The sequence below is a fragment of the Phaenicophaeus curvirostris genome, chromosome 15, assembly GCF_032191515.1.
Source record: "Phaenicophaeus curvirostris isolate KB17595 chromosome 15, BPBGC_Pcur_1.0, whole genome shotgun sequence".
NCBI lineage: Eukaryota > Metazoa > Chordata > Aves > Cuculiformes > Cuculidae > Phaenicophaeus > Phaenicophaeus curvirostris.
Genome location: NC_091406.1, coordinates 10,716,398 through 10,731,010, shown reverse-complemented (window position 1 = coordinate 10,731,010; position 14,613 = coordinate 10,716,398). Strand labels below are relative to the sequence as shown.

The following is a 14,613-nucleotide window of genomic DNA, read 5'->3' as shown; positions in this document are numbered from 1 at the left end:
TTTGGAAACAACACCCAAACTCAGAAGAGTGATTTTGGATATGTAACAGCATTTGGTCTTTTTGTGTGTGAATCATAGAATCACCAGGTTGGAAGAGACCCACCAGATCATCGAGTCCAACCATTCCTATCAAACACTAAACCATGCCCCTTAGCACCTCGTCCACCAGTGCCTTAAACACCTCCAGGAAAGGTGACTCAACTATCCTCCACGTGTGTGTACGTGTGTGATTGTATCTTGCTCTTTCTTTTCCTAACCCTCACAATGTCCCCTAATAACAGCAATCCCCAGGCATGACTCGGTACACATTGCTGTTCAAGGCTGTGGTATTTAAAGATACGCTGTAGGGTCTGTTGGCTAAGATCAGTTTTTATAAACTTTAACTGAGATGGATTTCCTTGAAATTCTAACTTGTGAAACATCTGTCCTTCTCACCCTCTCCCTTTGATCACATCGACAGCACAAGCAGTACTGCTCTGCTGCTGGCAAATCACCCAGTAATTGCTATTTAAGACTCACAAATCAGATGCCAGCGTAGCTCTCTTTAGAGGACACCTCCTTTCCAGGACAGATCAACCAAAATGCCTCGCATACTGAAACATCTTCAAGCCTTCTTCGATACAACTGCAGGGAAGCTCCACTGGCATCATGCTTTCCTGCCCTGAACACACGGTCTCAATGTTCAGCTTCTATTTTTCAGCCCTCTCTGCTGACAAGGCTCTTGTGCAGACACTGCGCCGTATCCCCGCAGGCTCGTCCCCAGCCCACACAGCCAGCCAGCCACAGATTCCCAAGGGCCACCGTGCCCCAGAGAAAATCCAACACTGACTCTCAGATAAAAGTTGAGCCACTGAAACACTCTTTCTGTTGTGTAGTTTGTCCCCGTGAACCATCGTATGAAAGTTACCTCTGTTCTATAAGCCAGCACAATGGCCACTGCACAATATACAGCTAAAGTTCTTTATCACTAGAAGTGAAGTAAGAGGCAGTTAGTAAATTATTCTACTTTTCATACTTAGAAAAACTTCCGCTTTGCAGGACAAAGTAATCAAGAGTTTTTGATGGCACTTCAAGGAACGTACCACCGAAGAACAGCCCTTTAAAGAGGCATTTCTTGGAGGAACACCTCTCTGGCAGGAGCCCGCAGGGATTATCTAGTCCATCTTTAGCCTCTGAAGGGACTACCTATACCAATATCATTCCTAACTGATGAAGAATTCTCCTGTGAATAGACCTACAGTGATACAGATATTCCAATTTACTGTACTCCACCAAGATTTTGGTGTTAACTTGCTCAGCTGCCTTCTGGAGAGCACATGCTCACATGTCCTGGTCCTGTCTCCTCAAAAATCACCCTTTAATTCATTGCAGCCTGTTAACTGCTCCTCTTACCACAATTTTGGTCACCATCAGGACATTAGCCCAGATGGATCTCAGGTGCCAAGTGTTTTCTGTTACCAAAAAAAAACCCAAAACAACTCCATCCAACCGTGTCAAGTTCAAGACCCAAAAAAATAGTAATTTCCCCTCATTAGGAATTACACCTCCAACCTCAGCATCATAACAAGAAGATAACTTTTGAACTCCACTCCATAAATTAGAGAGCATATTAAGCTGAGAAGCTGGTGTCCTGATGAGACCAAAACAGATAACAGGCTGAGAAAAGCTGTTGCCACAGTGCTAGTTATCGCTCAGGAAAGAGAGATAAACCTGAATGAAATTATTTCATTTCTGCTGCCAAATGGGATATTCTATCTTTTATCTTTGGCTTGTCAAGGCAGGGCTTGGCAGATTTAACATTTGAGTTATGTAGAAGGGCAAGAATCAAACAACTTTTTCTCTGGCATTTGGAAACCTGACAGAAAACTTTTGCTCAGGGAAATTCTCTCTTTGACTGAGCATCTTCCCTGTGTTTCTACAAAGGCTATGAAAACACAGAGCTTTGTTTTTATGTAGTTGGTTTATTTATTTCTCCCACATAGCCATAAGACACTATGCCATCAGGAGTGCAATCACAAGAAACCTGGAACCACAAATAAATAATGGCTAAAATAGGAGAATTCCTAAAGTACAAAAGTCTCATTATTATGTAAATATCCACAATGAAACAAGAGAACTGGGAAAAGGAAACCTGTTATATGCAACTAGCTGGCCAACAACCTTACAAACACAACTGCATCAATTTTTCTCCCTTCAAAGCACCAGTAGCTCTTAAAAAAATGTAAATGTGATTTTCCTGCTGCACTGAAAAGCTTTGAAATACAGTTAAATGGGTCTTCTTTAAAGAATCTTCCTGTGTAATTCCAGCAGCAAGCAAGAAGTAATTTCTTATCTTCTGATTTTATTTCTTTACACCAGTCCTGCTGGTGTAGAAAGGGAAAAAAGACATGTTTTTTTTGCTGGAGGGATGGGTTCTGATCCTCCCAGTAGGGGATCTCTGAGCTGCTCCGATGCCAGAGGTCTGGAAGAATCGAGAGAAGAAACTCCGGAGTGAAAGCAAGCCCTGCTTACACAAAGCAGAGGAAGATATCCCCCTGGACACAGAGGGAAAAACAAATTAACAAGCAAGAAATCACTTTCCCCTCCCTCACTCCTCCCCAAAGCCCTGCTTCAACTGTTCAGACATGAAGAATTTAATGTTCCAGCACTCAGTAACTGAGACAACAGGGCATCCAGGTCTGAAGGGAAAAGCTGGCACAGGTATGCTGAGATAAAGCTTTCAAGCAGACATCTCAGTCCCAGTGATTCATGCTTTTTAACATATAGAGGGGAAAAAAATACAGTCATCATCAAGATATGGAACAACACAAGTAAACAGCATCTCCTTCCCACCAAGCATGCCCTCGGACATGGGCATACATCTTATCTAAGGGACCCTCAGGAAGTGGTTGCTCCAGCTAATGCCTCTGGGCAGTCCTGCTGTACTCACAGCTTGCAAAGAGGTGGGATGGAGAGGTGGCAGGACCTCACAACCTAAGGACACTGGGGCCATCAAACAGACATAGAGCATGACTCAGGGTCAGTACCCTCCAAGACACAGCAGGTTACTGTTGTCGAAGGAAAGGGTGGAGGTGTTATTTATCTGCCTAAATAACAAGATAGAAGAAAGTATGGAAATGGTTCTATAACAAAACTTCCTCCAGCTGTCGCAGACAGAAAAGCCTCCTTAGGATGTGCCACGGAGACAGGTCCCTTCCAACAGCCCTTTGGCCTCCCACCTCTTTCTGTGCTTGTTGGTACATGAGTCCACATCGGCCCTCTGAGTAAAGTCTGGAGAACGGTTTACTGGCCAAGCTTTGTGGCTCAAAAGGCCAGGAAACCCCAAGTGAGCTTGAGGCTGAAGCGCTCATTAAGAGCAGGGAAGGTGCATGCCATGAGTCAGCACTGGTTTGGCTGCTGTGGCAAGAGGCAGCAGCAGGAACATGATGCCAAACTGCTCCGGGCACAAGAAAGGAGACAAACAAAGTAGATAAGACTGATGGAAAAACAAAAAGAAGAGATGGAGGAGATTGCACACAACTTCCCCATAAGGAAATGCAGACGGGATTTGACACGTGTTTCAGAGGATTGTACCTGGCCTCATCCCATTTCACAGCTCATGAAGCCACTGCCCCTGGGTTTTCACTAGTTCTCCCCTGCCTGGATTAGCAGGTTTATTTCCCTGCTTCTCTCCTGAACCCACCACACATCCATCATGGTGACATGCACACTCCACCTTAGGAAAGCCTGCTCTTAGTTTAGCTACCAACCCACACAGATAGGCTCTGTAAACAGCGGGATGCTGATGAGAAAGAAAATGTTTCCTTTCAAGGCAAACTGTGCAGCAGGACACTGACTGTCCACAAGTGCAACTCTAAAACCCAATGAGCTTGAATGCTGAATCTACTGGAGCTAACGAGGACTAAGGTGCTTTATTTGCATTCCTAATTGAAAAGCCAGTGAATGTGATAGGCAAGGAGGATCCTTACTAGAATAGGAAGAGAAGCAGAGCATAAGCTTCAAGGTGACTCATCCTTTTCATGTCAAGTAAACATTAATGTCTGCACATTCAAACTTGACTGCTTAAAGTTAAGCACCTTAAACATACTTAAGCACTTCCATAGGCTGTCAAATTATAACGTGCTGGGAAGATGCAATTTCCTTTGCCTGCGGTAAAGGCTCTCTAAGAGTTTTGCCTACACTCACAGACTTAGGGGTATGATTTTAAGCAACTGCAGTGGGGTCAGATGGTGACACATAGGTCCTTCTGACCTGCGGCAATTACCTAGAGAAATAAAAGGGAAAAAGTGCTGTTTGCCAGATATCCTACCTCTTAGTAAAGCCATTCCCCTCTAGAGCATAAACAATAAAATAGAAGCACCATCCTGCGTAAGAGTGGAGAGTAACAAAAAGCTCTCGCTTTAATGGCACACTTGGCAACGTGCTGTGTGTGTCTGACACTACACCAGCCACGGGGCATGACATGCAGCTCCACTTAGCACTGTCTTGATAGGCAATGCCTTCCTGGATGCAAGTACAGTTGTTTCCCCAGTCTCACCAGCCAAGATGCCAATGGTAGCACTGAATTAATCATGCCAGTTGGCTGCAGCACATTTTTGGGTATGTACTGTGCGAGGCTGGTTAAAGATAGTCCTCAGTATACGATCAACCTGTTCCAGCTCTAAATCACAGTGAAAGCTGAGCAGTTTCACAGGTTTCCTTTTGAAGAGGGGAAAACCAGAAAGCTACAAAAGAAGCAGCGAATTAATCTATTTTTTCGCACTTCTGTGACCTTCTTCCTGGAGATGCTTCATGCTTGCATGTTAATTAATTAACTCTCACACACCCATGTAAGCCAAACGGTGTTTGCTACCTCACTTACATAGAAAGCAAGCCTATGATAAAGCCTCTTCCTCAAAGGTCACACAGGGAGTCAGCAGCTAAATCACTAACAGGCTCTAGAAACCTCAACTCCCAGAGTAAAAGAGGCAGAAAAACAGGTGACAGAGGGCTGTTACTGAGGTACGATTAACACCTGTAATCACGAGGTTGAACCAAACCAAAACCGGGTCTGAACAGATACCTTTTTCACTTAAACCAGAACAACCTGAAGTGTTACTTTGTAGTTTTGTTGGGGTCAGACTGGAACCAAACCAAACAATTTACTGAACTAATTCCCTATGCACAGTACTGAGAACTCCTGTGCTGTTATCACTAGCAGCTAAATGGGGAGAAGGGAGCAGCAAATCTAAACAAAAACACTCCTTGAACCTGACATGTTAGCCCCTGGAAAAAACAGAGATTTTTCCTGCTACTTGGTCTTTGCCACTCATTTCTTACAAATGAAGTGTGTGTATATTATAACAGGCAGCTTATTTATAGAATCATAGAATGGTTAAAAGGATACACAGAAGCATCATCTTTTACCCACAAGCTACAAATTTCTGCTTCTCTACTGTAACAGTAACCATTACCATTTTGGAACAGACTGACAGATAGGAGCATTGCTCAGGTGAAGGTCTAAACTTGGGATTTCTGACTTGCCGAGAAATAGTTAATTATTAAAAGCATTTTTCTTAAGAAATAATTTCTTAAAAATAAAAAACTGAAGTCACTTCTGCCAGAACAAGCCCTATTCTTCCTTGTGTTTACCAGACACAAATGCCACTCATACTTGGTATTCCTCACAGTTGTGAGGAAGGCTGTGGGAGAAGCAATCAGACCCCAGCCGGATTCTTAAAAGGGAGTTTGGCTCCTTTGTTAAATACCAATGACCCTATTTGGGCCAGGATCAACAACTGGATCCCAACTGGAAAGCCCTTCCCTTGTGCTTTGGCCAGCAAGTGCCTCCTGCCACCCTGCCCACCCGTGGCGGCAGCTGCTTGCGATCACCCCTCCACGATGGGCTGCTGAGCACCACAAGAACACTTGCTGACTCTCCTAAATCTTGTTCCTCACTATCTCCTGTGCCTTGTTGCTCCATGTAAGGGCTTCACTAGGTCAGGGGAATTTTCACCTCTCCCGGCCTGCCAATCCTCAAGTACTGCTGAGCTCTGTGCATTTTTTGGGGGGGGGGGGCTTCATGCTTCCATCTGGCTACTGTTTTCTAAGCCCTGTTCAAAGTGTCTGCCAAGGAGAGCAATTAGCATGGAGAACTCAGCACCATCCACAGCTTTCGAGTGTGCTGCCTGCTGCCTCACTCACAACGAGTTAAGAGAGTAACTCCTCTGCAGAGCACCGCAAGTTAGGAGGAGGCACAAAGCCATAAAGCCCAGTGTTGGTATGCAACCTATCCACCACCACCAGCCGCATGGCCTCTCAGTCCGCTTTGCAGGTCAGGACAAGTTCCACCCATCGGCTGCAATGCTGCACACCTAGTTTATCACCTGTAGGAGACAGAAAAGTGGCGTGCCCTAATAATAAAGAATTCACTCTTGCCTAACCACCTACCTGCAAATCGTCTCGAACAATGGGCAGAGGTGAGGGGAAGGAGGCAAGAAAATATTGACATCCAAGCATAAATTCCCACACTGCACTAGAGATGCAGGAAAGGTTGGCAGTGGGCTAGTGCCCAACAGCGGCAGCTGGCACCATGAAGGAGCCCAAAGGCAAGGAGGTCCCACTCACCCCTCCGGGATCAGGCCAGCCGCAGGAGGCGACTGTCCTGCAGGAGGAACGTGTCGTGTACCATTTAGCTGTCATCTAGGTAAGTGCAATTTCCACCACCACCTCAGGACCGTTGTTAAACATATCTGACACATCTCAGCTCTTTTCCATTCAAATGCCTCCTCAACCGGTTCAAATATAGAAGCTGCCTTTCATTAGCCCTAACCTATTACTCATTTCAATACCACTCTGGTTAGAAACCTCGCTGTTAATTTGACAAAGCCTTCACCCATTGTGTACTAACCATCAGAGACTTGGCAAACACAAGCTCCCCGAGCTCCCTGATACAAATTTCGCCGGCACCGATAGCATGTGTTCTTGTATCATTGCATGGAAATATGGAGAGAAAGGGGGAGGCTGTGCAAGGATTTAAAGATGCAACAAGCACAGAAAACATATTCAAACAAACTTAGGCAGAAAAATGAGTTGCACTGCATTCAACAGGATTTTAAATTGAATTCCACTATTTCAGGAGAGTTTTTCCATTTCTTTGTAAAATCTCAACTGTTGATTGTTCGGCTTTTCCAGGAGCCAAACGATGAAGGTCCCCCCAACATTTCTCTTACATTTGATCAGAATGGAAAGATATTTTCCACCTTCACTAATCAAACAGAACGACAAAGGGGAACATCACCTGCAGGTTTCTACAGTTAATCAATTTAACAACAAAGGTAGGCAAATTTTAGCTTAAGTGTGTTCCCTTTGTTTTTTTAGTAATAAATTACTTCAGTTCATGGGACAGGGGAAAGCTAAAATGAGAGTGAAAGTGCATTGCTTGGTCTGCCAGGGTGAAGAAAGAGATGCACTTTGGACAAAGAAGAGGAAAGACTTAATGCTGATTGATTATCTTTCAGTAATTCTAAACAGCCATAGCATTTATAAACAGGATTTCATCCAACAAGTCAGTCTTCCAGAAAAACTTTATAATTTTCAAAAGTTTTTTGAAAATAAAAACCTGCTTCCCCATGAAATGCCATTTAGATAATGAAAGACAAACAGTGTATCCGAGCACATCAATATGAAAAATTGCTGAATTCTGTCCAACTTGACAATATATGTTTATAAAATCCCAAACTGCAAACATGCAGAATCTCTTCTGCAGCCACAGGTTAACAGATTCTTTTCACTGTCATTTCTCACAAAAAAATTAATAAAGCTGAATTTGGGGAAAAGACACATTTTTAGCATCTTCCAGCACATCAGCAAATAGCGTTCAAGTGTCCTGCTTGTTTTTGCCTTGCGCAATTTGACAAACGTTTGCAAATGGACTATCCCCAGCAAAGCAATCTGTACAGACGGTCTCCACCTGGCAGGACAGGAGAGAGATTTTTCTAGGCCACTAGAACAAGGTTAAGAGTTGGGAGGTCTACATAAATCAAGTCTTCATTTTTCTCCATCAAACTTTTCCTCTTTCCTAATGACTTCTTTTGAAAGCACTGCTAGGAACTCTTTAAATCACAGAACTGCGGTACCACTGATGTCATCCCTTTTTTTAAAATTCACGTGTGTAAGGCTGAGCATATGAAGGCTGCTCAGGAGAGACTGTTCTAGCAATCGGGAGAACGGCTGATACAACTCCCAGCCTTTTGGAACAGAGCTCACAGCTAGATCCCATGTCCCAGCAGGTACAGATATTCTTTCTTTGGGAAGTTACCTTGCTGAGGTAATCTCCCCTGACCCAAGGATATGTATTTGGCTCTCCAAGGGCTTTTGCATGCGCCCTTTGATGTTGCCTCTAGCTGAAAACCCAACACACGAAATGAATTTTCACCAAGGTCATACACTTACAGTTACTTTATTTGCCCGTCGGTGAGGTATTTAATAAAAATGAAAACTTCCTTATTGTGAAAGGAGCTCATTTCCCATTTAAATGTAATAAAGAAGGAGAGGAGATGCAACTAGAAATCTAATCACAGGTTCACAGCTAAACCACAAGCCTAGCAGCTTTCTTTTGTGCATCCAAGGTCCCAAGCACCCTCTCTTTGCAAAGACAATATACGGCACATCCAAATGCAAATCTATTCCTCTCTTTATTTCTAAATTCAGCTCCCTGGCTGATTACAGGGAGGCATGTGTGTGCGTTCAATAGGTCCTCCTGCTTCTTTAAATAAGTTTAATAATACCCTTTTTATTTATGGGAGCCCAAAGTACAAAGGATGCAGTGCAGGAGCTCTGCGAGAGCAGAAAAGAAAGGGAAAGTCGTCTAAGACACAGTCTGGCAAGGGCTCAGTAATTCAATACTATTTATTCTATAGAGACCAACCGCTTTTATTATTTATCGATTCTCCGAGGAGGGAAAAGCCCCACAATTACGAACTCGAAAAGATTCTCTTGCATAACGGCAGAACTCGCTAAAAAAGCAGTTTAAAAGCAGGGCAGCACACGAAACGCTCCAGACCTGCTCTCAAATACTTTTCTCCTGGCATCTCCGAAACAACCAGCGTTAAAAAGTTGCGTTTTATAAAAAGAAACAGGTACAACAACAGGCAGGGGAAACGCAAAAAGAAACCCCCTGCGAGGGTTCGGCCGAGGGGCAGGAGATCTCTGCGAGAACAGCATCCCCGCCGCGGCGGCCACCGACGAGAACCGGCATCACCCTTCAGAACGGAGACATCCATCCCTACGGAGCCGCCTGACAGCCGGGGGCGGCTCAGCCCGCCCGGCCCCGGGTCCCTCCCGGCTCCGTCCCCCTCCCCGCAGCCCGGCTCGGGTCCCGGTACCTGCCAGGGTCTTGTGCACCGTGTTGCCCATCGCTCCGCTCGGCGGCGCCCGGCGCGCCGCTCGCAGGGCCCCGGGCAGCGCCCGCCCCGCCCCGCCCCGCGCGGCCCGCGCCGCCCCCCGGCCCTGCCCGCCGCGCGGGGGTGGCTCTGGCTGAGAGAAAAACACCCCAGGAAACTATTTTTTGCCTCTTTCTGAGAGGAAAGCACCCCAGGAAATACGGGGTTGCCTCTTTCTGAGAGGAAAAGACCCCAGGAAACTCGGGGTTGCTGCTTTCCAAGTGGAAGACACCCCAGGAAAGTCGGGTTTGCCTCTTCCCGAGAGGAAAAGACCCTAGGAAACTATATTTTGCCTCTTTGTGAGAGGAGAAGACCCTGGGAAACACGGGTTTGCCTCTTTCTGAGAGGAAAAGACCCCAGGCAAACTAATTTTTGCCTCTTTCTGAGAGGAAAGCACCCCAGAAGACTCGGGTTTGCCTTTTTCTGAGAGGAAAAGACCCCAGGAAACTCGAGGTTGCCGCTTTCCAAGTGGAAGACACCCCAGGAAAGTCGGGTTTGCCTCTTCCCGAGAGGAAAAGACCCTAGGAGAATATATTTTGCCTCTTCCTGAGAGGAAAAGACCCTAGGAAAATATATTTTGCCTCTTCCTGAGAGGAAAAGACCCCGGGAAACACGGGTTTGTCTCATCCCGAGAGGAAAATGCCCCAGAAGACTCGGGTTTGCCTCATCCTGAGAGGAAAAGACCCCAGGCAAACTAATTTTTGCCTCTTTCTGAGAGGAAAGCACCCCAGGAAACTCGGGTTTGCCTTTTTTCTGAGAGGAAAAGACCCCAGGAAACTCGGGGTTGCCGCTTTCCAAGTGGAAGACACCCCAGGAAAGTCGGGTTTGCCTCTTCCCGAGAGGAAAGCATCCCAGGAAACTCGGGGTTGCCTCATCCCAAGAGGAAAGCACCCCAGGAAACACTCGGGGTTGCCTCATCCCAAGAGGAAAGCACCCCAGGAAACTCGGGGTTGCCTCTTTCCGAGAGGAAAAGACACCAGGAAACTAATTTCTGCCTCTTTCTGAGAGGAAAAAACCCCAGGAAACTCGGGTTTGCCTCTTTGTGAGAGGAAAACATCCAAAAAACCTAGTTTTTGCCTGTTTCCAAGAGGGTCCACCAACTCCAGGACACTCATCTCTTTCCAAGAGGGTCCACCAACCCCAGGACACTCATTTTTATCTCTTTCCAAGAGGGTGCACCAACCACAGGAAACTATTTTTTGTTTCTCTCCCATAGGAAAAAAAAAATTCTTTCCCCCTTCAACAACAACAAAAAAAAGCATAAGGTTTGGAGAGCAGGAGTGGATGGCTGGCAATTCCAGCTTTATCCTCGTAACAGCCCTTTCTGTCGCCAGAACCTTCCCAAAGGGTGCAAGCGGCACTGGGAAACACTGGGAGTGGATAAACCTGAGCTCCTTTCTCCTCCATGCCGTTTACTCCCAGGGTGACCTTGGATAAAGCCACTGTGCATCTCAGTGACACGGCTTCCCCATCTGGGAATTGAGGGTATTAGCGGGAGTGTTGTGTTGGCAAATTTGTTATTAGTTTGAAGCACACTGATACCATGGTGACGAAGGACACCTCAGCCAACAGCCTCAAGTGTAGTATTGACAAGATTTGCCTCACAATTTTTCTCTTTTCCGATCTCAGATGTAAGAGCATGTTTATAGACCCATTAGAGAAGAGCAGGAGCTTTCTTTTTCTTCCTGGTAACACTTCTGCTGCCGAGATGGGTGATGCTGCTGAGCCTTTCTTCTCTGAGGCTGTTTGCTTAAAGAATGGAGAAACAGGAGGATCAGAGCTGCAAAATGTGCTACAACCAACATACTGGGATGATGCGGCAGCGCATAGTGCTTGGAAAAGGCCACCGTGTCCCTTGGCTCAAGACACACCTGTGGACTATCCCATGTCCTGGGACTAAGGAAGTGGAAAGAGGGAGAGAGCCAAGCACCAAATGCTCAATGGCCTGGCAGAGAACGGCCGCTGATCTATTGTAAGGAAGTTAAAATAACAAGCCTTTAATCCCTAGATAGCATTGAACAGGTCAAGTATGGCTCAAGAGATGAGAGGGGAAAGAAAAACCTGATTTCCAGTATTCTGTGCCATCATGTGGATTTGTTAAAAATGGGGTTATCAAATGAGACACCAGCAGCTGTTCTTAAAAGTGTTTGCTCCCATTTGGTGTATCTCCCACTGTTTTCAGTGCCCTCAGCTGTAAACCACAAGTGGGAACTGTCAGAGGGCAGGACAGAGCACACTGAAGCATGTTGCTGCTCTTCAGGGAGAAGGGTAGGGGAGATCATCCTCTTTACAGAGAGAGGAAAGTCCTTGTTTTCACTAGAGAGCGGGGAATGGAAGACTATGGCTAATTTGGGCTGGTTTCCCTCAGCAGGGAGTGGTAGTTGTTATTTTAGGGCTTAAATAAGGCTTAAAAAGTTTGAGGCAGCCGAGGGTTTCTCAGCAGCTGGGTCTCTGTGGCTGCTTGGGGTTGCCAGGGCAGCTGCTATGCGTGCCATGTGTGGGCTCAGTGCCACCTCCCTGGGGGCTGCCTGGGAGATGCACCGCATCCCTCCTTCCACACCCTGACCACAGCAGCCCAGAGACAGTCACTGCCTTTTCCAAGGGTGTTCCAGCCCTTCCTTCTCCCCAAAAATGAGATAAAAATAGAAGACAATAAAATGGAAATGCATATCCTTAGGACACAGAGGCACCCTCCAGGAATGCAATCAATGCTCCTACTTCTTGGCATTGTAAAAATGTAGAGTTTGTTAAAATAACCCGCTTCACACGATGCAAAACAATAAGCTTGAGAAATAGTTCAGCAAGGATGACTTCACCCTCCCCAGAAACCACACTGAGAAAGTACAAGAGAACCAGAAAACCACAATGAGCAGGGACGGAGAGGCAATGCGAAGTCACTGCTCAGCCTGAAGAAATGCAGAAAGGAAACCAACAGTCCTAAGCAAGGAACCACAAGTGAAAACTCATTAGCAAGTTAAAATCCTTTCCGCTCCAGCACGTTTTGATAACTATTGATAACACACTTCAGTAATTTCTTCTGTAAGCCTGACAGATGGCTGCTCCTCTGAAGAAATCCCCTTCCCTTTCTTACCCCAATTTTGATCAAGGGACAGGATGACCTGCATCGCCTGTAATTTCCTTTGGTTTCTGCATTTCCACTTACAGCCACAACAGAGTAATATCACTTAAGCACTTTCCTAGTATTTTTCATTAGTGGATATATTAAGCCATTTGGCAGACAAGTAGAGTAACATTATCTTCATTTTTACAGGTGATGAAACTGAGGCACAAGGAACCCAGGAGACATATACAAGGTCACCCCACTGACTACTGGCAGACTTAGGAACAGAGAAGCCACAAAACACTTGGTGTGTTGGATCCAGCTCACAGGACTGGACGCTTTTAGTGAATAACAGTCTACTGCTGCTTCTCCCTCTGCATTTTCATGTGTGCTCCCTCATCCTGCCCTCCTTCCACAAATTCATCGCAGTGGGATCAGTGGAGTAAGATTGGGGTAATACCATACAAGGGACAAAGTCTCTGAAAGGCATATTACATGATATCAGACATCTGCTTCCCAGCTCACTTTAATCACCTCTAAATATTACTGTGTGTGGATGTGTATCCAGGCTTTTAAAACACGAGATGACAAAAAAAAAAAGAAATAGATAAATATCTTTCTGAATCAAAATTGATATGACTTCTGTCTGAGGTTTGTCACAGAGAAGGATGCAATGCAAACCCTCATATACCCATGTCCACAGGCCAGACCTCTGATGAGACATTATGGGCTGTACTAAACTACCAGTCACATAAACACACTCCTATAAATGTAATGTTTCCAAAGATGCACATGGCTTACAAAGAACAGCTAAATTTCCACTGATTTATACCAGCCTGAGGTGTAACTCTTCTTATGGCATCAAATGGTCTGCATTGTCTGTGTAAATCCCTTGGGGGCTCAGGTTTTGGGGGATGAAAGATGTTACGAGACGTAAGGTACCACCGCTAGCAGCTGCCATTCTTGTCTATCTAACAGATGGCAGTAAATAATGACAGACTCTTCTCTTTCAGCAACAGTGAGATGAAACACTGAAAAATCTGTCTGTCTTTCCCCTCCAGGGCAGCAAGCCCTCCTGCGCTTGTGTGGAACAACCTCCTCTGATCCCCATTACAGCTGCACTGAGGGCACACCTTCCCCGTCAGCCCCAGTTTTACTCCTCCTCTCTCAAACTAGCCAATTCTGGCTTGTTCACAGCTGAGCTCCACTGAAAAACTGTGGGCCTCCCTAAATCCCTGTGATTTACCAAAGGCCAGATGGCTGCTTGTACACATTTCCCTCCAGAACTGTGTATAACCCTGCTCCACAGCCTGGGGGCTGTTGGCTCTCACTCCTGTTCCATACCCCTACACCTTCCGTTCTTCTTTTTTTCTCTTTTCCCTATGACTCTGAATCTAAGTAGACACTTGGAGCATCCTTTTCTCTTTCACCTCCACGTATCTGAAGCTCTGAGATTGTTCAAACCACTTCCACTTCCCTCACATCTCACCTTGAAACCTCGCTTTCCCTCCCCTACTTAGCAGGAGCTCCCTGGGAATTCTCAGAGACTGCAGACAAAAGATACCCTGGAAAAAATACGTGAGTTGACTGTGTGAGCCTACAGTGCTCTTCCAGCATGCAAATACCAGCATGTCTAGGAGAGTACAGTTATTCTGACATGCGCATCAGTGACATAGAATACATCATCTTCAACAAATACACATCCAGCATGGATCCACCAAGCAGTATCACAGAAGTAATTCCTGCGGACACATGCACAGCAAAGAGCTCATTTCTGTAGCTGAATGGTGCTACATGCTTCTGCCTGTAGAAGTCATGCTCCCCCCAGCACCTAGTGTTTCCTTTCCTCACCCTACTGGCTCAAGCAACTGTTCAGGAGAGAACAGATTTGACTGATAAAAGCAAATGTTACTTGTCTCACAACTTCCCAGCCTTTGAACCTCATCTGTGGAAGGAGAGTACTAATAAACCTACTTAGAAAGGGAAAAAGGGGGAGGGGGGGAAAAAAAAGAAAAAAAAGCTGTTCCCCGAATTCCCATACTACACATTTAAAGAGGTATTTGTTTAGGAGGGATGCATGTACGGAGCGTCTTCCAGCACCATGCAAAGCCATCCTGCCACCCACGCCTT

At 45.7% G+C, this 14,613-nt stretch overlaps 1 protein-coding gene across 3 annotated transcripts in view; it reads right to left on the bottom strand.

Moving 5' to 3' along the window:
* Positions 1–14,613, bottom strand: part of NEURL1B (neuralized E3 ubiquitin protein ligase 1B) — a 104,206-nt gene that overhangs the window by 23,445 nt on the left and 66,148 nt on the right. The window contains exon 1 of one of the 3 annotated variants that reach the window (XM_069868955.1): positions 9,366–9,453. The exons of 1 other annotated variant lie outside the window; for it this stretch is intronic. In XM_069868955.1, the coding sequence (XP_069725056.1) occupies positions 9,366–9,396 (31 nt within the window). In that variant the 5' untranslated portion in view covers positions 9,397–9,453. Of the gene's footprint in view, positions 1–6,429; positions 6,527–9,365; positions 9,454–14,613 lie in introns of those variants that run through there. One more of the 3 variants, XM_069868953.1, reaches the window with a different exon arrangement.